This window comes from Rattus rattus, chromosome 9, assembly GCF_011064425.1.
Source record: "Rattus rattus isolate New Zealand chromosome 9, Rrattus_CSIRO_v1, whole genome shotgun sequence".
In the NCBI taxonomy this organism is placed as follows: Eukaryota; Metazoa; Chordata; class Mammalia; order Rodentia; family Muridae; genus Rattus; species Rattus rattus.
In genome coordinates, this window is record NC_046162.1 from 1,569,152 (window position 1) to 1,592,995 (window position 23,844).

General features: G+C 45.9%; 1 protein-coding gene across 1 annotated transcript in view; it reads right to left on the reverse strand.

Annotated features, from left to right (window-relative positions):
- LOC116909120 (ATP-binding cassette sub-family A member 17) overlaps positions 1–23,844 on the reverse strand; it is a 79,346-nt gene that overhangs the window by 14,407 nt on the left and 41,095 nt on the right. Inside the window, exons 13-22 of the mRNA XM_032912596.1 lie at positions 19,230–19,385; positions 18,879–19,089; positions 17,284–17,434; positions 15,845–15,943; positions 12,816–12,978; positions 9,272–9,578; positions 6,668–6,941; positions 6,328–6,532; positions 5,380–5,599; positions 3,355–3,513 (exon numbers count right to left, since the gene is read on the reverse strand). Of these exons, the coding sequence (XP_032768487.1) occupies positions 3,355–3,513; positions 5,380–5,599; positions 6,328–6,532; positions 6,668–6,941; positions 9,272–9,578; positions 12,816–12,978; positions 15,845–15,943; positions 17,284–17,434; positions 18,879–19,089; positions 19,230–19,385 (1,945 nt within the window). The remainder of the gene's footprint in view (positions 1–3,354; positions 3,514–5,379; positions 5,600–6,327; positions 6,533–6,667; positions 6,942–9,271; positions 9,579–12,815; positions 12,979–15,844; positions 15,944–17,283; positions 17,435–18,878; positions 19,090–19,229; positions 19,386–23,844) is intronic.

Sequence of the window (23,844 nt, forward strand, 5' to 3'; positions counted from 1 at the left end):
ATTCTTCACCAACAACATGCATGTATTGGTTTGCCTTACATGCACTGATGAGCTCCATTTGTTGTGACTCCGTAGAGAGAAACAACCAAAAAACTTCTCAAGAGGTTCCTGTGGCTTCTTGCCCCTTTTGAGGACACAGAGGACCCGCAGGGCGATGTCAGCTGACACAGACTTCCGTGAAGTTTTGCTAAGACAGACTCGCATACTGAGACAAGACACATGGTGAGGCAAGACCCATGGAGGACATGTGATGTTTGGAGGGAGCATAAATAGGACTCAGCAGGGGCTTGGCTTGCACAGCTAGCTTTGCATTTCTTGGTCCCGCATCTTTGCTGAGAGACACACAGCTGAGAACTTCTCCTGGTGTCCCTGGTGCTCCTGGTTCCTCCTGCTGACTCATGCTGATTCAGCTGAGGCCGCGCTGTCTCCCCTAGGTTGTGCCTCTGCTTTTGATTGGTGTTTGCTATCCCTAGGCTTCCAAACTGAACCTGCTGGTGTATTCATAAAGTATTTACGAGGAGAGCCAGCTGCTGCTGCAAAGTCCTAAAACCTGAACTGCTGGTTTCCGGACAACACAAATGGGGTTTGCTCCAAAAAATAATTTCTAAACAGGTCCACTTCCCCCATATCCTAGTAACCTTTCCATTCACTCTGGTGGGTGATGGGCTAGAAGGGAGGCTAAAGCAGTTAAGAATCGTCATTAAAAGTAGGTTTTAAAAAATTAAAATGTGGCTGGGGATTTAGCTCAGTGGTAGAGCACTTGCCTAGCAAGCGCAAGGCCCTGGGTTCGGTCCCCAGCTCCGGAAAAAAAAAAAAAATTAAAATGTGCACACTACACACCCATACACATAAAATAAAATAAGTGAAAAAGGAGAATGCAATAAAAGGCGTTTCTCATTCTGTAGTATATAAATGCATATGATTTTTGCCAATTTAAGAGCTTGAAAATGGGGGTTGGGGTTTAGCTCAGTGGTTAGAGCGCTTGCCTAGGAAGCAAGGCCCTGGGTTCGGGTCCCCAGCTCCGAAAAAAAGAACCAAAAAAAAAAAAAAAAAAAAAAAAAAAGAGCTTGAAAATGTAGCTCAGTGGTAGAGCATGCTAAGTATGTTTGAGGCAAAATTTAAAAAACCCATCAATATTAATAAAAGAGACTTCCTTGTTTATATAACATCTATCTAAAACACAAAACGCTTCCATGTTTGATTGTCCATTCAACCATCAATCCCCTTGCAAATGAACTGGCTGCTTACGTAGAAAGCTTTCAGGAGACTTGGGAGGTTACCTCAGTGTCGAAGGACGCGCTCAGCATGCAGGGGACCCTAGGGGTCGCATCCAGCATTGCAACATCGAACCAAAAATCTGACTTTCGACATTCTCTTTTTTATCTGATCTGCCTTAAACATCTGTAAAGATGTGTACTAAGAAATTAAAAAAGAGGGGTTGGGGATTTAGCCCGGGGGTAGAGCGCTTGCCTAGGAAGCGCAAGGCCCTGGGTTCGGTCCCCAGCTCCGAAAAAAAAAACCAAAAAAAAAAAAAAAAAAGAAATTATACAATAAAATCATGTTCACCAAGGAAACAAAAGAGAATGACACAGGCAGTAAAAGTTCTTTTCCACTTCCTTAAACGTGGCTTGGCTCTGTGCATAATTAATCCTTTTTTTAAACTTGTTTTTATTATGCAGTGTTGGTGCTCCAACCCAGGGCATCATGCATGCTACTCAAACCACTACTGAGGTGCAATGCCTACATATTATCTCGTTAAAACTATTATACTAGCTGGTGTGGTGGCACATGCCTTTGACTTTGATCCCAGCACTTGGAAGACAAAGGCAGGCAGATCTCTGACTTAGAGGCCAGTCTGGTCTACAGAGCAAGTTCCAGGAGAGCCAGGGCTACACAGAGAAACCCTGTCTTGAAAATTAAACAACAAAAAATTGTTTTATGTGTATGGGGGTTTTGCCTGCATGTTTGTCTGTATAACGTGTGCGCTTGGTGCCCACAGAGTCCTGACAAAAGCATTAGGTCCCCTAGGTCCCCTAGGATTGGAATTAGCTGTTGGTCACCAATTGGCTGCTGGGAATTGAACTCAGGGCTTCTGGAAGAGCAGCTGGTGCTCTTGATGGCTGAGCCATCTCTCTAGTCCTTAATTTTTAAAATTACATTTATTTACCTACTCATGTATGCATATGTGTGTATGCATGGGGTGGGAGGCACATATGCCACAGCACGTTTAGAGATTAGACAGCTCTGTCTTCCCCTTCTACCAGGTGAGTCCCAGGGATCAAACTGGGTCATCAGGCTTGGCAGCAAGCCCCCTTTCCCACTGAACCATGTCACTGGCCCAGATACTAAAATGGATACCTTAAAATGGAAATGGAACTGTCTTCTTGAGTCCCACACAAAATTACATAGCGCAGTGATGATCTCTCTGTATTCATAGGTTCTACAGCCATGGGGTTCAAACAATGGGAAGGTGGAGATGACAAAAATTCAGACAATAAAAACTGTATTTGTACTAAATATCTATCATTTTCTCCTTGTCATTCTTAAATATAGAATAACTACTACTTACATAGCATCTACACTATATTAAGTGTTTTAAGAAATCTAGAGATAGGGGTTGGGGATTTAGCTCAGTGGTAGAGCGCTTGCCTAGCAAGCGCAAGGCCCTAGGGTCGGTCCCCAGCTCCGAAAAAAAAAAGAAAAAAAAAGAAATCTAGAGATAATTTAAAGTATGTGTGAGCAGACTAGGATATAGCTCAGTGTAGAACAGTTGCATAAAATGCACAAGGCTCTGTATTAGATCTTGAGTGTCACAGAGGGCGAAGAGGAGGGGAGGGGGATGGAGGGAGAGGGAGAGGGCGAGAGGCAAAGAGAGACAGAGAGAGACAGAGAGACAGAGAATGTGCAGATATACACAGCTTATATGCACATGCCGTGTCTTTCCACAGAAAAAGGTGAGTGCTGCATGGAGCTATAGGCCGATGGAGTAGCACATGCCTGTAACTAGGTAAGTCTTTCCAAGTTCAAAGCTAGCCTGGTTAAATAGTGAGTTCCTGAACAGCCAGGAATACATAGTGAGACTCAGTCTCAAAAAGACCAAATTAAGCCAGGTGGCAGCGGTACAATTCATTAACCCCAGCACTCGGGAGACAGAGGCGCGGGGGGGGGGCAGAGGGAATCTCTGAGTTCTAGGCCAGCCTGGTCTACAGAGCGAGTTCCAGGACAGTCAGGGCTACACAGAGAACCCTGTCTCAAAAAACAAAAGGGGGGAATAAAAAGAAAGAGAGGTCAAATCGTATTATATAAACCACGGGGGTGAGAATGTTCTCAGCACACTTCCCTCATAGTACTCACAAACATCATTGCAGTCAATGTCACTCAAGTTCTTAGCATTGCAAAACTTTTTTATCTCAAAGTTGTAGTACAAGTTGGAGAAGGCCATTCCCAGGCAATGTCCAGGAAATATTAGGAAAATACGATCCAAGGTGTCTGAGAGCTCTGTGTAGCCAAGGTCTGCAATGAGAATAGGAAGCACTCATTTCACTAGCACGAAGGCGAGAGGCCATGTCACCCCTCTCCTCAGTCACTTCTGGACTCCAGACGTCTACTCTCAGGCCTCCAGACCAAACATGGGTTCCCTGACTCCTGGTGTTGACTCTCCCTCCCTCTGTTCATTCAAACCCTAAGCAGTGAGAATGTTTCTTTGCTTAGTTCCTTCGATCTGTCACTTCCAGAATCTAGAGAGCACCCCGTGTCTGAGAAAGTCAGAGACGGCATGGCTCCTGGGGCTGTGTGAGCAAAATGGGAAGGCAGAGGGGAGGGGTGTGGGTTGGAGGTGAGCTGAGCCTGACCGAGCAGGGATAGGACCCAGCCCTGGACTTCCCGGGGTGTTTACTTTCCCTGTACTGAAGACTGAACCTAGGGACTCACACATGCTAGGCCAGCATTCCAGAGTGCCATCTTGAAGTCAGACAAGGAGTATAAGGTCCCTTCCTCCATGGTTTATGGAGACTAAACTGTCATGAAGGGTCCCTTAGACGAGAGGACAACTAGGACAAGTCCCCAAGTAAAAGAAAAGAAATTGTAAATCAAATTTTAAATACAAGTAAGGAGGCTGCCTGGGGCGATGGTTCAGTGGTTAAGAATACTGGCTGTTCTTCCAGGGGACCTGGGTTCAATTCCCAGCACCCATGTGGCAGCTCATAGCACTCTGACTCCAGTTCCAGGGAACCTGACACCCCTTTCTGGCCTCTGTGGCTACCAGGCATGTAAGTGATCTACATACAGGCATTCATGCAAACACTTACACACATAAAATGATGTTTCTTAATCTTAGGTGCAGGAATGTTTTGCCTGCATGCAGGTATTCCCTAGAGATAGAAGAGGGCATTAGACCCCCTGGGACTGGAGCTACAGGCATTTGCGAACCACCATGGGGGTGCTGGGAGTAAAAGTGGGTCCTCTTAAAGAGTAGCCTGTGCTCTTCACTGCTGACCCATCTCACCAAGCCCCGCCCCCAAATGAAAATTACTTTTAAAAATAAAGAAGAACGTGGGAGGGAAGGGAAGTCCATGTGAAGATGCTGTGAGGTGTAAACGCAGATGACAAAGAGCATCGTGGGGCAGAAGAGACCCTCGGCAGTGAAGGGCCTTCTGCTCTTACAGAGGACTGGAATTTGGGTCCCAGCACCCAGGTCAGACAGCTCACAGACCACTTGTCCTGTCCCTTCAGCTCCCGGGGGCCTGATACCCTCTTCAGTCCTCTGTGCAGACACACAGAAAAACACAGACACAAACACACAACGATATAATAAATCTTAATAAAAAACGGAGGTAACGAATTGGCCCTTTTGTCCAACCCTGACGCATGTTGGCAGCATAAGCACGGGGATTTTAGTTTAAAGGAAGGGACGTAACATTTTAGTGAAATGCATGGATCGAGGGTGGACAATGACTTGTGAGTATGTATTTCCACATAAACTAGTGCCGGGTTCAAGATCAAGAACATCTCTTCATCCCCCAAAGCTTGCCAGTGTGTTCTTTCCCTCAGCCCTGTCGACACCCCCCCCCCGCCCTGCACTGCTCCCCCGGGCTCCGAGGCAACCCTTGTTCTGATTTTGTCTCCAAGATTCATTTTGTCTGTTCATGGACTTCACTCAGGACAGCAAACTCTCCCACTCAGCGTTGTCCCCTTTTACAGCTGATCGGTAACCTACAGAGGGAATGTGACTGAGTTGTTTGTCCGTGCTCTGCCCACGGCAGCTGTGAAGGCTTTCGCTTGGGTCTCCGGTTAGACACACGTTCTTGTGGGCGTGGCTGCTGTGGCGGCTGCTGGAGGGGAGATCCCTGCTTTAGGCAAAGCGTGGGTGTGATCTCCTACCTTTCTCACTTGTGACGGTGACGAGGACCACAGGGCTGATGCTCAGGAAGGTGAGCATTGCCACGAGCTTCACGCACCCGCTACCAGGGGTTTTAAAAGAGAAGCTGACTGTGTAGACCAAGGGGATGATAGCCCAGCCGTATAGCATCATTATCAAGACCACCGCCGGGATGCTCTGGGGGTGTGCAAAAGCTTCTTCCTTGTACCAAAAAAACACCAACTTAAGAGAGGGGAGGGGGAAGAATTTGGAAAAGTCAGTGAGGGTCCACGCCAAGTGCTGAGAATACAGTGATTTCAGTGTTAAGTACTTTATGTACTCGTGGGGGATGGAGCCACTGCTGTGGGAGGACAAAGGACCATTCTCTAGGGTGGGTTCTTCCCGCCACCTCTTATGACCCAGGGATTAAACAGGTCACAAGGCCCGTGAGCAAGTGCCTTTATGGGCAGAGCTATCTCACAGGCCCATGAGCTTAGGTTTTTAAAGCAAGGCGCTAACAAACCTTCACAAGCTAATGAGCGAGCCCTGAGACATGCTCTCGGGGAGCTGCCCTGGTTATCAGTGACAGAGCAGCACAGCAAAAGATGGGGAGATGCTTATAAAACACACCAGACAAGGCAGGAGGTGATCCACTCTGCACAAAGTAATCAGGCTGGTTCCGCCACAACCAAGTACTTCATCCCCGGTTCTCTGACTATCTACTTCTGAACGATACATACATGTCTCCAAAACACTGTCTCTCCCTGACCTGGGGCAGCAGCTCTGTGAGGACTACACAGACACCAGTGCACAAGGTACCCGGTGCCTGAAGATATCAGGGCTAAAAGATCTTGCCGTTCCAGTCAGGGCTGAACCAACTGAACTTCTCAGCCGGTTCTGGTTCGGCAGGTGGTTCTATCAGGGAAGACCCTGGTCTGCAGGACATGATGTCAGCCCCGCCAGGTACTCACCGCCAGCAGCAGAGTAGGAATAAGGAAAGAGATGAGGTCCCACAGCAGAGCGGAGAGCCAGAACGCAGCCATGCTGACTCCGCTGAGGAACTGGAGGTTCTTGGACTTCATGCTCTTCTCTCCGACCGTCAATATGGAGAAAGAGCTTGACAGAAAAGCTATTCCAAAAAGGAAGTTGACCACAAGGTAGTGTCCTTTAGGGCCCCTGTGGAAGACAGAAAGCAACTGGGACTAGCAAAATGGGCACTTGAGGTGAAAAGGAGACGAAGAAGCAGGCAGGAAAGCGAGAAGTCCGACAGAAGCGGAGGCTTGGAGCGGGGAGGAGGGAAGTCTCACGCACTGGTACAGGATAGTCTCTGAGAGCTCCATGGCTGTCTGAGGCTGAGGATAGTTGGTTGTGGTAATGGAAGCATTGGCACCAGAAAGCAACTTGAAGAGAACGTTGTCCACCAGAGCCAGAGCCAGGCTGGGGGAGTGGTAGGCCTGGTTGTTGAACAGAGCCTTCACCGTGGTGTGGTCATTTACGTCTTCGAAAGAAGCCGCCACTACGTAGAGCTTATCGAAGTCCTCAGGAGCCTCCTTGGCCTTCTTCAGTAGGAAGTGCTCTACAGAACCTGGGGGGAAGCCAAAGGCACGCTGGGCAGGGAGGACTGCTGAGAAGACACCACACCAGGCCCAGGGCCACACACTACACTCATCATGGGCCTCCCCAAGTCCTCTGCTCCTTCTGGGTACCCCTGTTACCAACCTCACACACACCCAAGGCTGGCCTCCTCCTACCTGGATCTCTATTGGATTCCAGCTGATCTCCAAATCCCGGTCTCTTAAGTCCTTGTGAATCCCAATTACTATTCTCCTGCCTCACACCTCATCTGGGTCTAGCCCCATAATGGCTTCTGGGACCATGTGTTCCCAAACGAAACTCTATACCGTCTGGATGGTATCTGCATACTTGGTGCAGAAGGACACACCTAATACCCACCATATTTGCAGTGACTCTGACCTCTAGGCAAAGCCACGTAGCCACATGTTATAAAATGCACCTTCTGTTTTGCTTTTGTTGTTTGTTTTTGAGACAGAGTCTCACTATGTAGCTCAGGCTGGAACTCACTCTACAGACCAGGCTGACCTCAAACTCACGGAGGCTGACTGGGAAAAGCATACAGCACCTTGCCTGGCTTAGAACTCATTTTCTGTGTTATGGTTTGGATGTAGTTTGCTTCCCACTAAAGCTGTTTAGAAAGACGGTCTCCAGGTAATCGCACTGAAGGATGGCAAGAGCTTTATTGTGGATGACCTTGTGGGCTCGGATACTTCAGCCTTAAAGAGTTACTATTGCTGTAGTAGGAGTGGGTTACTTCTCTTTGGAGGTTGTGTCTTAGTCAGGGTTTCTATCCCTGCACAAACATGATGACCAAGAAGCAAGTTGGGGAAGAAAGGGTTTACTCAGCTTACACTTCCACATTGCTGTTTATCACCAAAGAAGTCAGGACTGGAACTCAAGCAGGTCAGGAAGCAGGAGCTGATGCAGAGGCCATGGAGGGATGTTTCTTACTGGCTTGCTTCCCCTGGCTTGCTCAGCTTGCTTTCTTATAGAACCCAAGACTAACAGCCCAGGGATGGTACCACTCACAATGGGCTGGGTCCTCCTACCTTGATCACTAGTTGAGAAAATGCCTTATAACTGGGTCTCATAGAGGAATTTGCTCAACTGAGGCTCCTTTCTCTGTGATAACTTCAGTTTGTGTCAAGTGGACACACAAAACCAGCCAGTACAGAGGTGGCGAGTCATGGCAGTGGATTCAGCTTCCTCTTCCATGAATTCCCTCCCTCCTGCTACAACATGAAGCTCTCCTCAGAAGCCAGGCAGATGATACCTTACTCCTGAACCTCTCACCTCAGCACCGCATGCCAGAACAAACCTCTACTTTCTTCTTGGTTGCATGTTGACAGAGTGAAACTAGCTAGTCGCTATCTAGATGCTTGGCCTCCTGTCTTTAAATTCTCACTTCACCTATGATCTAAGAGCCCCTTACCTTAAGCCTGCAGGTCCTCCTGATGCTCCAATGCCTTTGGTTACTTTTCCTTTCCACTATCCAGTTCCCACTCAGATGGCACCTGGGATCCCCAGAAGCTGAGACGTACGCGTCTGTTATAATCATTGCTACTATTCTGTAACTATCCATCAATCGTGATGGGCTTCCTGCTTACAAGTTCCCAGAGGGCTGGTGCTAATTCAATACCATAGTCCCAGTACATGACGCCATACATAATATAAAGCCTACCTATAGTTTTTAGAAACTTTAAAGCTGAAAAAGACCATTAGTGATCTAAGAAAAATAATGACGACTCTATTATGGACTGGACACCAAGTATACAAAATATTCATCTGAAAACTGTCCTAAGGAGACAGCAAAACAGAGTTATCCTAATTTAGTACACGAAGAAACTGAAGCTTTATTAAGCATGATGTATTAGTCCTGTTTTCTATAACTCTAACAAACATCCGAGATAATCAGCTTGTAAAGAAAAAAGGTTTGTTTTAGCCAATAGTTCAATTCACAGTCAACTGACCTTGTGGTAGAATATCATGAAAGGGGTGTGGAAGTGCAAGCTAGTCTCCTCGTGGACGGGAAATGGAAAAGGATCCGGAAGTGCCTGGGATATACCCATCTCTTTCAAGGATATGCTGTCAGAGACCTGGGTCTGACCTTCCTCTATGATCAATTTCTTACAAGACTTCAAAACGTCTGGAGAGACACATAGGGTCTGACCTCTAGAAGTCCTCCACTTCCCGTTAGCCAGAGTCTACATGACATTTTCCTGAGCCTCCCAGCTATTCAGTCTGACGTCAGGGAGCTCTGTGTGGTTCAGAAAGCCACAGCCTTCCCTGCAATGAAAAGCAAGCCCACTTCCCGCTCAGGCCCAGTGCCCTGCTTCTTACCTTGAATACGCAAAGGAACCTGTCCTGCAGCCACGAGCATTTTTACAAAGTTATCTGAAAGCTGAGGATCCAGGCGGGAGTTCTCGGCAATAAAAAACGGAACAATGGTCTGACCATAGGTTTGCAAGGTCAGCTCCAGGGGCACGTTATCCAGCTTCCTTAATTTGAAGTTGAAAAAACTGAGGCTTAACATAATGATCACCAGAGGTAGCAGAATCTGCACAGACAGCACCAGCCTCCAGTTGCGCCGAGAAAACGCGACCTTTTTCAGGAGCATGGCATAGAATTGTTGGCACAGGAGAGAGAACTGCGGTTAAAGAAGAAGAGGGGAGGTGCTATGTCAACACAGTGACCGGAGCTGGAAGAAGCACTGAGGTGGCTTCTGCTCACGGCCACTCACAGTCCCTCACCTCACTTCTCAACTGTCCCAGAATCTGCCTTAGGTTAGGATGCAAGGATGTCACCGCGTTAACCAGTACTCAGAGGATATGCCAATGGGAACACCTCCAGAGGTGGAACGGAGGGCCTTCAGACACCAAATGCAAACGATGGCGTTGTTCCCTGCCTTGTAAAAGACTTGTAAAAATTTAAATTTGGTGAGACTATGGAAGAAATGACGCCATCAGTGGATGTTGTATTTGTTACAACTTAAAAAAAAAAAAAAACCCGGAGAAACGGCTTGTTAGTTAATAGCACTGACTGCTCTTCCAGAGGAACCTGGTTCAGTTTCCATCACCCACATGGTGGATGGCAGCCATGTTAACTCCAGCTCCAGTGGATCTGATGCCTTCCGACTCCATGGGCACCAGGCAGACGCTATGCATGGACATACATGCAGGCAGAACACTTGTATACATAAAATAAATAAATCTTTGAAAAATTCTTGCAGGGTGACACACGACTTTAATTCCAGTATTCGGGAGGTAGAGGCAGGAGAATCTTGTGAGTTAGAGGCCATCCTGGTCACACGGTGAGTTCGGAGCAGGGCAGCCAGAGCTCCATAGTGAAACCTTAGCTCAAAAAAATGAGAAAACAAAAAAACAGAGCAAAACAAGACAAAAACCCCTCTGGATGGATATAACTTAATTTCAAAGTCATCTTTAACTTAACATGTCCTGCTTCTACTCAGATAATTTGTATAAGCGGGGGGACCATAAGCATGCCTTTGTGGTAATGATAATCAAAATAGAAATATACACGGAGCTGACGCTGGGCCTGGAGTGAAAAGCCGTCGTGGTTAGCGCTGTCTGTGCTCACTAAGCCTCTCTGGGAAGCGGCATGACTGAGGCTGTGGGGAAGGGCCAGGTTCCATATATACACAGCCCTTTGCCTAGGAGCCATGTGGAAAGAGGTCTCGTGGTCAGGTTTAAATCAGGCATTCCAAATTCCTGGCTGAATTATCAACAAGCCATTGGAGGGCTCTACCAAACATTTGAGTTTTCTACGTTTGAAGTGATGGACACTCACCTTCAGTGTTCTCCGAAGGTCTGTTTTAACTCTGAGGGCAAACATGGAAGGTAATTTATAAGCTCAGGGGAGGCGCCTTCAAAAGCACACCAGGGCCGTGTGGCACCAGACAGTGCCTTGCTAAGGATTTTAAGAGAAATGATTAATCCAAAACAAAAAAAAAAAAAAAAAAAAAAAAAAAAAACCCAAAAAAAAAAAAAAAACCCAAAAACAAACCAAAATCCCAGACATGTCCTAGTTTTGTGGATAAAATAATGTCCCCTTCCCATGCGGCTAAAGATTGAAAACAAGGAAATCAATCTCTAACCCACAATAATTGTGTTTTATACCAATACCATCGATAGCTAGGTAAAGATTATTTTATAAAACGTATATCAAGTCAGGCCGTGATGGTGTGCTCCTTTAATCCCAGTACTCAGGCGGGAGGCAGTGACAGGAAGATTGGTCTACAAAGTGAGTCCCAGGACAGCCAGGGATACCCAGAAAAGCCCTCTCTGAAAAACTAAAAAATAAAATTATATAATATATAATATGTATAATATATAATTCTCTAAATATATATATTTCTCCAAATATATATAATTCTCCAAATATATATAATTTTTCAATATTAAGAAAACATCATAGATGTTCATGTATTTAAAAGGACATGTACACACACACACACACGTGTAATCTTTTTTACACAAGGTCTCTCTTTTAGAAAGCCCAGGCCAGTCTTGAACTTAGGACCCTTCTTTGTCATCCTCCCACAAGTTGGGATTATAAATACATTTTCTAAACATTTGAATTCTAGGTGGTACAATACACAACCTACTTCACAGTGCAAAGACTAGGTACTCTGGCCAGTACACGTAGTTCTTTCATTCTCTTATCTGATGAAGAATGGCCAGACCCCTGCTAGGATGCTTTTAGATGTTGTTTTTCTACTGGGTTAATGACCATCTGTAGTGGTTTGAGTGAGAATGGCCTCCATAGGCTCATATATTTGAGTGTTTTGGTTTTCAGTTGGTGGACTGTTTAGGAAGGATTAGGAGGTGTGGCCTTGTCAGAGGGGTGTCTATCAAAAGCCCACCTCAGGCCTAGTCAGCCAGTCAGCCAGCCAGCCAGTCAGTCAGTCAGTCAGTCAGTCAGTGTGTCTGTCTGTCTCTGCCTCTCTCCTCCGCTTCCCCCTCTCTCTGCCTTCTGCCTGCCTACAGATCAGGATGTAGGTAAGCTCTCAGCTACTACTCTAGGACCGTGCCTGATTGCTTGTCTGCCTTCTATGCTTCCTGCCATGATGGAAATGGACTAATCCTCAGAAGCCCCAATTAAATGCTTTCTTTTATAAGAATTGCCTTGGTTATAGTAAGAGCAACGCTAGCTTGGACACTTTAGCCTTTGTGCAAGAGCAGGCTGTGTAGTACTGCAGAAGACTGACGGACCCATTCTTTATTCTTATCTTATTGACACAGATCTCTACAGGTAGCCTAGGCTGGCCATGAACTCATAAGCTGCCTGATTCAGTCTCTCAAACACTGGAATTACAGGCGTGTATTACTAAACCTAGTTCTTTATTTTTATTTTTATTTTTTGAGACAGGGTCTTGCTATGTATCCTTGGCTAGATCCATAGTCCTGGAATACATTGTGTAGATGAGGCTAGCCTTGAACTCACAGAGATCTAGTTGCCTCTGCCTCTGCCTCTGCCTCTGCCTCTGCCTCTGCCTCTCTGCCTCTGCCTCTGCCTCTGCCTCTGCCTCTGCCTCTGCCTCTGCCTCTGCCTCTGCCTCTGCCTCTGCCTCTGCTCTCTGCCTCTTTGCCCTCTCTCTGCCTCTCTGCCCCTCTCTCTGCCTCTCTGCCTCTGGGATTAGAAGTGTGCCCCCGGGGTTGGGGATTTAGCTCAGCGGTAGAGCGCTTGCCTACCAACCACAAGGCCCTGGGTTCAGTCCCCAGCTCCAAAAAGAAAAAAGAAAAAAGAAAAACAAAGAAGAAGAAGTGTGCCCCCATTATGCCCAGCCTAAACACAGCTCTTGATAGAATGCCAGCATGACCCCATCAATTAAACCACATTTGTATATTTGAAACATGCTGCTTACCCCCGTGTTTAGTCTTATCGGCTGGTCAGAGCTCAATGAGAAGATCCTTGAGTGGAGAGATTTAATTCTGTCAACGGGAACTCTGTGATTCCGGGGAAGATGACGGAGAGAGGGTCGCTTCTCAGTTAAGACATTTGTGCTGGGATCAGCCAACTTACAAACTCTAAACCAAAAACAGAAGCAAACACAAAGTCACAAGACAGTTCACTCTGCTCAGGTTTAAAAACTGAAGTTCATAGATTTGGGAAAATGAAAGTTATAGGGATAGTGATGGTGCCAGGAGCTGTATCTAAGCTGTATGATGGGGGCATATGACCGTCCATTTTGTGTCGACTCATCCACGTCTTTTCCAAAGATCTTACATAACATTATCATGACTACATTTTGTTACTTTGTTTTGAAACCTACTACATGAAAATTAAAGCAAAATAATAGTTAATCTTATGAGGAAAAACTCTAAATTCTTTTTTAAAAGGTTTATTTATTTATTTATTTATTTATGAGTTCACTGTAGCTATCTTCTGACACATCAGAAGAGGGCATCAGATCCCATTACAGATGGTTGTGAACCACCATGTGGTTGCTGGGAATTGAACTCAGGATCTCTGGAACAGCAGCCAGTGCTCTTAACCACTGAGCCATCTCCCCAGTCCAAAACTATAAATTTTAAAACATAGCACCATTAAGATTATAGACTAGGAACTTAGTAAGTTCTGGTTAGTGGTTCGGAAGCAGCTAAGGCCTAGCCCTGAACTCAGAATGGTTTTGCGTTTTGAAATGGTTGCATGTTGGTAGTTACATAAGTGCCTACATAATATTCTTGATTGTGCCACTAAGCTTACATAGCATAAAATACTATCTGGCTCTTTAAGAATAGTTTGCTGACCCCTGCTTGAAGCAGAGTCCATTCACGGAGAAAAGTATTCAGTGGCAGGTAACGTATTTCTGTTGAGTCTTTTTTCTATTCCTAGGAGTTTGTCCCAATAAAAGACACAATTAGTTGTGGCTAATCTTTCTTTCCTCCCAGTTTTATAAAAGGTGATACGTTTGTTGTTTATTATTACAACAAAGTTTATCATCAACTTAAAACAGCTGTAAACATACATTATCTCTCACGGTTTCCATGGCTAAAGAAATGGGGCAGGAATTAACTTTATATGAGGCTGCATACTGGCAAGGGCTGCAGGTGTCTGGAGGTTGGACTGGGACCATTAGATTCACTTCTCAGAGCAGGACGTGCATAAAGCTTTTTCTACGCCCTGTCTTTCTCTTGGGATAACATCTTGTAGTGCATGGTTTAAAAAAAAATATGGACTAGAACCAGTAGGTTCTTTCTTTAAAAACAAAAGAAGTAGAAACTGACAAGTTCGTATCAAGGTACCTATAACAACTGAAACAATCTTAAAAACAGACCAAGGCTGGAGAAACTAAACTCTGCCCACCTCCGAAACATATCGTAAAGGTGCATTGGGGACAAAACAGACCCATGGAGCAGAATTGGGAACATAGAAGATTTAAAGTCAACTGACTTTGGGGGATGGAATCCAAGTAATTTAATGTGCAAAGAACAACCTTTTCAACAAATAATTGTATCCCAACTGGATAGCCATGTAGAAGACCACTGACCCCTTATCAAGTCATACCCTAAAATAGTCATTAGTTGAATTATATTCTTTTTTTTTTTTTTTTTTTCGGAGCTGGGGACCGAACCCAGGGCTAGGCAAGCGCTCTACCACTGAGCTAAATCCCCAACCCGAATTATATTCTTAATGTAAAGCCAAAACAATAAAGTTCCCAGAAGAAAAATCAGGGGAAATTTTTGTGATCCCCTAAAGTAAATATTTTTTTAAAATGGGATGGAGTTTTTAAGTCCAGGAAGGCAGAAATGTATAAATCAACTTCCATAGAGATGGCAAGTTTTCATTTAAAAATTGCGAGCTAGGGAGGCCAGGAGGTGGTGTGGCATGCCTTTAATTCCAGCGCTAGAGAAGAGGCAGGCAGATCTCTGAGTTCAAGACCTGGCTGGTCTTCAGAGCGAGTTCCGGGACAGCTGTGGGTGCAGTCCCAGCTGAGTGGGGATCTGAAGTAGGAAGTCATAAATTCAAAGACTTTGGAGTAAGTTCAAGGCCAGCCTCCCCAACTTAGTGAAACGCCATCTCAAACTAAAAGTAGAGGGAGGGGATTTCAACTGACAAAAGAGTTGGTCAATGGAAAAAATGGTTGTTGCATGTTTGTTAGAATACCAGCACTCAAGAAGCTAAGGCAGGAGCATCACCCCAAATTTGAGGCCAGCTTGATCCTCATAGAGAGTTTCAAACCTAGTTAGAACTATATAGTGAGACCATCTCGAAAAGTCAAAAGACTAAAACCACAAAACGAAACAATAACAAAACCAAAAAGAATTGTTAGGCCAGGGGTTGGGGATTTAGCTCAGTGGTAGAGTGCTTGCCTAGCAAGCGCAAGGCCCTGGGTTCGGTCCCCAGCTCCGGAAAAAAAAAAAAAAGAATTGTTAGGACCAAGCATGGTGGCACCCACCTTTAACCCTAGCACTCAGGAGGCAGAGGCAGGTAGATCTTTGTAAGTTTGAGGACAGCCTGGTCTAAATAGTGAGGTCCAGGACAGCCACACATACAGACCCTGTCTCACCGTCCCCAGTGTAAGTTTGTCAAATAATAATACCTTGAACATATATCTAATTTGACATATCTAATATTTCATTAGATCAAAAGTACTACCCAGAGGCTCGATAATCATTCAGCAGGACAATTAGGAAAAAGAGTGAAACACTGGATAATGTTTAAACGGATGATGTTCATGATCCCTTCCAAAACTGGGATCTTTGGAGCTGTCAGGTGTGTGTGTGTGTGTGTGTGTGTGTGTGTGTGTGTGTGCACGCAGATACATTTGATGACAGAGAAAGATGTCTGGTGTTTTTCTTTATTAATTTCCATCTTATTCGTTGAGACAGGGCCTCTCTCTCTGAACCTGATGATCTCTGGGTTTGTTTGTTTTTTTTTATTTTTGCTTACCGTATGAACACTTCCTCCATAGTGGTTACGGAGGCCCCAAAAGTAGAGATTCCCAGGTCTGTCTGTCTCTGTTCCAGGTCAGCGAATAGAGCTTCGAACCTAGACGGGGAGAAAAGGTTTTATTTCTCAAAGATGGAGGTGAATCCTTTACCACCCTTAGCTTTCTAGAGCAGAGAAGACATGGAATTTGCTGTCAGGATATCTGTTCAGATGTCCTTGTAATAGCGTTTATTTTGGAACGTTCCTATGGGGAGAAATGTAAACTGTATCTAGTACAGAGGTGAAATTTTGCTATTTCTGAGCCCAGGCAATAAAAAGAAGTAACTAGATTTTCTCTCTGTTTTAGTCAGACTTTCTATTCCTGCACAAAACATCATGACCAAGAAGCAAGTTGAAGAGGAAAGGGTTAATTCAGTTACACTTCCACGTTGCCGATATCACCAAAGGAAGTCAGGACTGGAACTCAGATGGGGTGGGAACCTGGAGGCAGGATCGGAAGTAGAGCTAGGGAGAAATGCTGCTCACTGGCTTGCTTCCCCTGGCTCGCTCAGCTTGCTCTCTTATAGAACCCAGGACTACCAGCCTAGGGATGGCACCACCCACAATGGGCTCTCCTGTCCTTGATCACTAATTGAGAAAATGCCTTACAGCTGGGTCTCATGGAGGCTTTTCCTCAAGGAAGGCTCCTTTCTCTGTGATAACTCCAGCTTGTGTCAAGTTGACACACAGAACCAGCCAGCACCCTCTCCACCACTCCTTTTGTTCAGTTCAATCCTTTTCTTGGATTCTGTCTGCCATACTGTGAGAAGCCAAAATCATCTGAGAGTCCACCTAGAGGAGCACTGGATGCCACAGTTAGCAGCTCTTGTAAGCGCCCAGTCGTTAGCCAGCACCATTTTCCCAGGTGTGAGAATGAGCCATCTTGGACATTCTAGATCGTTCTAGCCCAGGAGAATAAAATTAATGTGGAGCAAGAGAACTATCCAGCTCAGTGCAGCCAACATAGGGAATCTTCTGGGGGAAGGGGTAGGCAAGAGTTAGAGGCCCTGATTTTTTTTTTTTTTTTCAGAGCTGGGGATCGAACCCAGGGCCTTGCGTTTGCTAGGCAAGCGCTCTACCACTGAGCTAAATCCCCAACCCGAGGCCCTGCTTTTTACGTGTAAGGCCTTGGGCTGAATTTCCAGGACAAGGGGGGTAAAAAAACCCATGAGAAACACTAAAATAGTTGCTAATTTAAGTCCGAATTTTTGAGTTGAGTAACTTAGTAATCCAGGAATGTACAAGTGATCCAAAAGGCACTATTAAAAAAACCTTCTAGATTCTAGGACATGTGTCATGTTTTGGGGGCAAGGACAGTGAGGTGAAGGCAAGAGAGGCTTCAAGAGAAGCCCAGGTGGTGGACGGAGAACAGTGAGGATTGTTAATGACCCAGGTCATACCTGGGCATGGCCTTCTTAGGAAGTGTGAAGATCATTTCTTCTCCAATTCGGGACTCCAAAATTGCATTCGGAATGTGGTGGTAAATAACTTTAGCGAGCTTCTCAGTGTCGCAGAGAGGTGTTTTTATTATAGTCATGTAATACCCTGCACCTGAAATGCCACATAAGAGATGATGAGACCACCTTATTCCTTATTCCATTCTTCTCGGGGCTTCGCTCTGTTCTTCAGGACGGAGAGAATTAGGGCAAAGAGAAGGGAACCCTGTGAGGCCCGTTACAACTGGAGTAACCTGGCTTCACTCATGTTTCAGGAGATGGACTGATAGCAAACCCAATAGTGCTAGGCAGTGAAAAAGGGGCTTCAGTAAGGGTGACCATCAGGGGTCTGCACGGGTCCTTAGGAATTCTGAACGGAATGCTAGACATTGTCAGGTACTCGCTGGGACTAGTGGGTTGAGCACAGAGTCCGAAGGTGTGAGGTTAAAGACAGAGATGGGCTAGGAGTCATCTGCAATAGTCCAGGTAGGGGGGGTTGGGGGTTTAGCTCAGTGGTAGAGTGCTTGCCTAGCAAGCTCAAGGCCCTGGGTTCGGTCCCCAGCTCCAAAAAAAAAAGAATAGTCCAGCAGGTAGGAGGAGCTGCTGACCAGAGTGCTACAGTGGGGTCACAGACTGAGAGAGATGGATAGAAATATTTTGAAATGAAGGCTAATTCTGTTTTGCAGACAGGTCAGACTTGGACCGTGAGAGAGATAGAGGTCTTGGGTTTTGTCTGGGGGTTGTTTGTTTCTGCTTCACAGATTAGATTTTTTTTTTTAAACCCCAAGAAAGGATATGTGGGTTGCTGTCAATTTACAGGTGCGGGTGGGCACAAGCTAAGGCAAGAGCCTGTGATTGGGCAGTGGAAAAGGAAGGCGGGCTGGTAATTTTAGAGATGGGAAGATTGAGGAAGAGAAGGACGATCTAGGTTCCACGTGGCTTTAAATAGCCACAGGTAGCTATGGATATCTTATAAGGAATGGATAATGCAGGATGGTTTGTCTTATCTAGATGGGCCGTTTATATCAATATCAGCCGGCTCTGAGTTCATCGTGTGGACACTTTGTGGTGTGAGAACTTACAGATATGAATCTGATTGATAAATTACAAGCCTCTAGATTTGATTGGGACTTGTGACTATACCCACAGGGGGCGGACGGCTGGGAATGTGAGCAGAGCCCACAGCAAGAGAGCCGTGAGATGGGCGGTCGATACATGGGGCTTAGCCATGGAAGCCGGAAGACTGCTGGGGCCAGTAGCCGGTGCTAGCGTGGGATGGTGCCTTTTTTATTATTTCACACAACAAGGATAGACTAATTTGGTGCCTGGATGAAGAGACAAGAAAGTGACAAACTGAAATATAAACATGGCTCTTCTGATCCTAAGTCTCAAAGGTATCTTTTACTTCATTTCTGCCTCATTCTCCTAAGACCTTCCACTGGACCAAGGGAACAGGAAATCTAGAAGGCCGTTCCCAGCCAGGATCAGGACCCTTCCCAAAGGCACGGATTCTGCCCCAGGCTGGAGGCTGATCTGGGCTCCTGCTGCCCGCTGCTTACCGTATTTCTGCTTGAGGAACGATGGTGTCCCGCAACACTGGAGCTCCCCCTTGGCCAAGATGGCGATGCGGTCTCCCAGCAGGTCAGCTTCGTCCATGAAGTGAGTGGTCAGCAGGACGGTGCGGTCACCCTTCTGCTGCTGAAGAAGGTCCCAGATGGCCCTCCTGGAGGAGGAGTCCATGCCTGAGGTGGGCTCGTCCAGAATCAATACCTGGAGGGCAGAGGTTCGAGCTGTGGGACCCCGTGCGGCTCCAGCTGGGGTTAGATAAGCTGTCGTCAGCCCCCTGGGGTTTGTCCATGTGTGGGAGCCTGACTTGGCTGCATCGAGAGGCCAGACCCCCTGCCCTATACCTTAGAGCCCGCTATGAGGGCGATGCCGATGGCGAGCTTGCGCTTCATCCCCCCGCTCAGGAACTTGGACCTTGAGTTCCGCTTGTCCTCCAGCCCGAGGGTGTGCAGCATCTCCTCTATTTTCTCATGACAGTCCTGGTGAGACAGGCCTTTCAACTGAAAGGCGAGAAATGGGGGTGGGGGAGGCTGCTATGAAGCAAGATACTGATGGGAGTTGAGCTGTCTAATCGAGCTTTTGATTGTATACACGTATAAGATACGGACAAGAAAAGTATGCCAGAAACATTCTTTTCAGGGAAAGGGACAAAGGAAGATATATGAATTATGTGAGTGAATAGATAAATGTGGAGGATGTAAACGAAACGCATCCTTTCTATTGGAGGTTGAGTGAGACGAAGGAAGTCCCATCTTTAAAGAAATCTGTAAAGACGTAGAGACCATCTGGCAAAAAGTCCTCCTCCGCACCAACACCAATCTCCCCTCCCCTCCTCCTTCTCTGGTTTATTTTTAGACAGGGTCTCACTGTGTAGCTCTGGCTGGCCATACAGAGCTGGCTCTGTAGACCAGGCTGGCCTCAAACTCACAGAGGCCTGCCTGCCTCTGGGTCCTTGGTGCTGGGATCAGAGCTGTGCGCCACTACTGCCTGGCAAATCAACACGTTTCTAGGATCAAAGTATTTGCTCAAAGTTGTATTCCGTTATCAAAAGCTGCACTTCGCTTGTGAGTGACGTCACTCTGAATTAGCCAGCTATGTAGGACTGTGAGGCCAGTGTCTGACCACTCAGGCTGAGGCAGAGGCAGAGAACCCCTGCTGTGTGCCTTTGATTGCTTGACCTGACATGGCTACCCACCCTTCTGTTTAGAACTTTTGCCTTGTTGGAATACTTGGGGTTGTGTGGTCATGGTCTTGTGCCCTCAGACCCAGTTCTAACAGTAAATGACTTAAAAATAAATACTTGGGCACATTACTGAACACGCTAAGACTCAGTGAGATTTTTCAACATGGTTTTTAAAACTGATGTTTCATGGTGAAGAATTTATGTGGCCTTTGTCCCTGGTTGCTGGCAAGGACTCTCTTGAATTTGGAACTTCCCAAGTGACAAGAGCATCTTTGTCACCAAGTCTTCAAGGTAATCGTCTCTGAAAGGCCAGCCTTGTGCAAATTTGTATTTCTCTCTTTGTTTTGGAGTGTGTGTATATCTGTGTGTGTGTGTGTGTGTGTGTGTGTGTACCTATGTCTCTGTGTATGCACGCACATTCATGCACATGTCTTGTGTGTACACAAGTGCATTTGTGCATGTAGGCTAGAGTCTGATATTGGTGTCTTCCACCAACTGCTCTCCACATTATTTCGTGTGTGTGTTTCTGTGTGTGTGAATGTTGTGTGGGTATGTGTGTGTGAGTGTGTGAATGTTGTGTGGGTATGTGTGTGAATGTGTGTGTGTGTGTGTGAATGTGTGTTAATGTGTATGTGTGTGTGAATGTGTGTGTGTGAATGTTGTGTGGGTATGTGTGTGTGAATGTATGTGTGTGTGAATGTGTGTGTGTGTGTGAGTGTATGTGTGTGGTGAATGTTGTGTGGATATGTGTGTGAATGTGTGTGTGAATGTGTGAGTGTGTGAATGTATGAGCGTGTGAGCGTGTGAATGTGTGTGTAAGTGTGTGTGTATGTGTGTGTGTGTATGTGTGTGTGTTTTGTTCTCTCTGTGCTTTGCTTTTCCATCTTATCTCTTGAAACAGAGTCTCTCACTAAACCTAGAGCTCACCAATTGGCTAAACTGGCAAACCAATGAGCTCCATGGATCGGCCTACGCCATTTCATTTACAAAATCACCCCATCCCCCACTCCCATCCTCCCATCCCTCCATTCCCCCCGCCAGCCCTCCCCACCTCCCTCAGGCCTGGGCTAAGGACTATGCTCTGCTTGTGGGTGGCTTGGACCACAGGTACTTTGCCAATTGTGCTAAATCTCCAGCTATGTTTTGTTTTGTTTTGTTTTGTTTTGTTTTGTTTTGTTTTGAGGGTGTGATTCAGGCTGACCTTGAGTATGCTCTGTTGCTATGAATGACATTGAACTATACTATTACACTGGTCCTCCTGCCTCAACTTCTTAGAGAACTGAGATTACAGGCTGTGCCACCATGCTTGATTTTCTATGGTGGTGGGGCTTGAACCCAGGGCCTCACACACATTAGGCAAGCGCTGCATAAACTAAGCCACACCACCCACCCCCAAGTCTGTATCTTTTTATACTGGCAATAAACAATTTAAAAACACGGTTTACTCTGGCATCACAAAGGTATTTAGGAGTAAATTTATCCATGGAGATGCAAAAGTTGCACACTGGAAACTACAAAGCACTTCTGAAAGAGACTGAGTACGCAGAAACATATTTCCTGTTCAAGGACTGGAAGCTGAACTTTATTAATAACGTTAAGATGCCATTGCTATTCAAAGAGCCCTGCACATTCTGACAGCCCTTAAAACATGTTTTTGTTTGTTTTGCTTTGTTTGTTTTTGTAGATATGGACAACACTTGTGTTCCTAAACTCGCCTGCAAAATAATCAAGACAGCCTTGAAGACAAGAACGGGGTAGGGGAGTCGCACTTCCAAAGCCAGCGCTTACTGTAAAGCTATAGTCACACCGCACTGAGGTAGTTCTATAGAGACAGGCATTAGAAAGGCAGAACAGAACTGAGATTCTGACAACAGTGGTGCCTGTTCGAGGACTGAAGAGGGGTGCGTCTTGGCTTTTAGATCCATTCTTCCTGTGTGGTTCTGGGTAGCCTGGAACTCGCTATGCAGACTAGCGCTGGTCTTGAACTCGCAGTGATCCTCCTGCCCCTCCCTCCCCCGAGGGCTGGGATTACAGGTATGTGCCACCCTGCTCAGCTAAGGAGAGTCTTTTCTTTCCCTTTTAAAAGTTAGATGTACATAGTTTATGCGTGGGTGAGTTTTTAGCCTGCACGTGTGTACGGAGACCACATGCATGTTTGGTGCTCACAGAGGTCAGAAGAGGGAGTCAGATCTCCAGAACTACGGGTGGTTGTAAGCCACTGTGGGAGTTCTGGGAACCCAACCCAAGCCCTCTGAAAGAAGAACAAGTGCTCTTAATCATGGAGCCATCGCTCCAGCTCCTATAGAGCCATTTCAGTGTGTATGTGCAGGGGTGTGTCAACGATAAAAATAAACTTCTGTGTATCAGAATTTACTATCGATAGTGGGAATAAAGACCGTGGGTCGTGTTGGAGAACGTTTCTGCAGACCACACTTATTTTTCAGGGGCTTAGTAGCCAGCACCTAATTAAAAATGTCTTACTAAAGGTTAAACAACTCAACTAGAAAAAGGATATGGAGAGAGATTTCTCCAAGGAAGCACACAAACAGCCTCTAAGCTCCAAGGGACCAGGCCTCTGGTTTCTGTGAGACCAGAAAGTACTTGCATTCCGACCTCCAGTTTCAGTGAGACCCAAGGGCACTAAAGGAAGAGGCCTTCTGCTCCAGAGAGTCCTGAGAGCACCCTGAGACCTGATTCCCAGCTCTCGTAGGGGGTCTGGGGGCAGTACAAGCACAGGCCTCCCGACCCAGGGGCCTTGGAGGTCAGTGTGGATGCGCGGTTTTGACTCCTGAGGTTCACTAAAGGACTGGGGGAGCCTATAATACTGGAGTGCTAGGTTACGTCAGGCCTGTGGCTCTAACCGTGGCTTCCAGAGAGCACACAGACTTCAGTGGGCCTGGTGTTCGATGTCCTTTTCCCATAATTACAAGATCTCAAGGGATGACCGAGGTTTTGCCTCCGTCTGGTTGCCTGGGGCTTAGTGAACAGCCTGCCCTTCGTCATGTTGGCACACAGCCAACATGGAACCGCCTAGCAGCTCCATTCAACAATCAACGCCAAGCCCCATGTCGGTGACCCTCTAGGGAGAGTCACAAAAAATAAAACATCTAGACTAACCTGGAAGAAGGGAAAGGTGAAACTTAGAGACAACCAGCGTCCAACAGATGTATAAGACAAAACAAAGAAAAACAAAGAACATAATCCAATCACCGGTCACACCCTACTCCCAGTCACCTGGCTCCCCTGCAAGGGAACCTAAGACTACAGACATGGCTGAATCGTCTGAGAAAAAATTCAGTCGTACTTTTTAAAAGAATTAATGATCAAACAGAAGATTCAAATAAATGCACGAGCTAAGAAAACTTATCCAAGACCTTTTCGATACAGTCTCCAAAGGGATGAGCTAGTCAGTAAATTGGAGGAGAAGTTCAAAATGTAGAAAAAATTCAGTAAAAGAGAGATTGAAACATTAAAAAAAAAAAAAAAAAAAAAAGAACTAGAACCAGGCAGTGGTGCGTGACTTTAGTCTCAACACTCGGGAGGCGGAGGAAGGTGGATCTCTGTGAGTTTGAGGCCAATCTGGTAACGATAAAACAAAATGAAAAGAAGAAGAAAGAAAGAAAGGAAAAAACCAAATAGAGAGATTTAAAATGAAGGAGTCAATCAAACAAAAATACCAACAAATACTATCAATATAACTGACCATATATCCTATATATCATAGTCTATATTCATATTCTGTAGAAGGATGAATTTCTGTGATGGAGGGCCAAGTG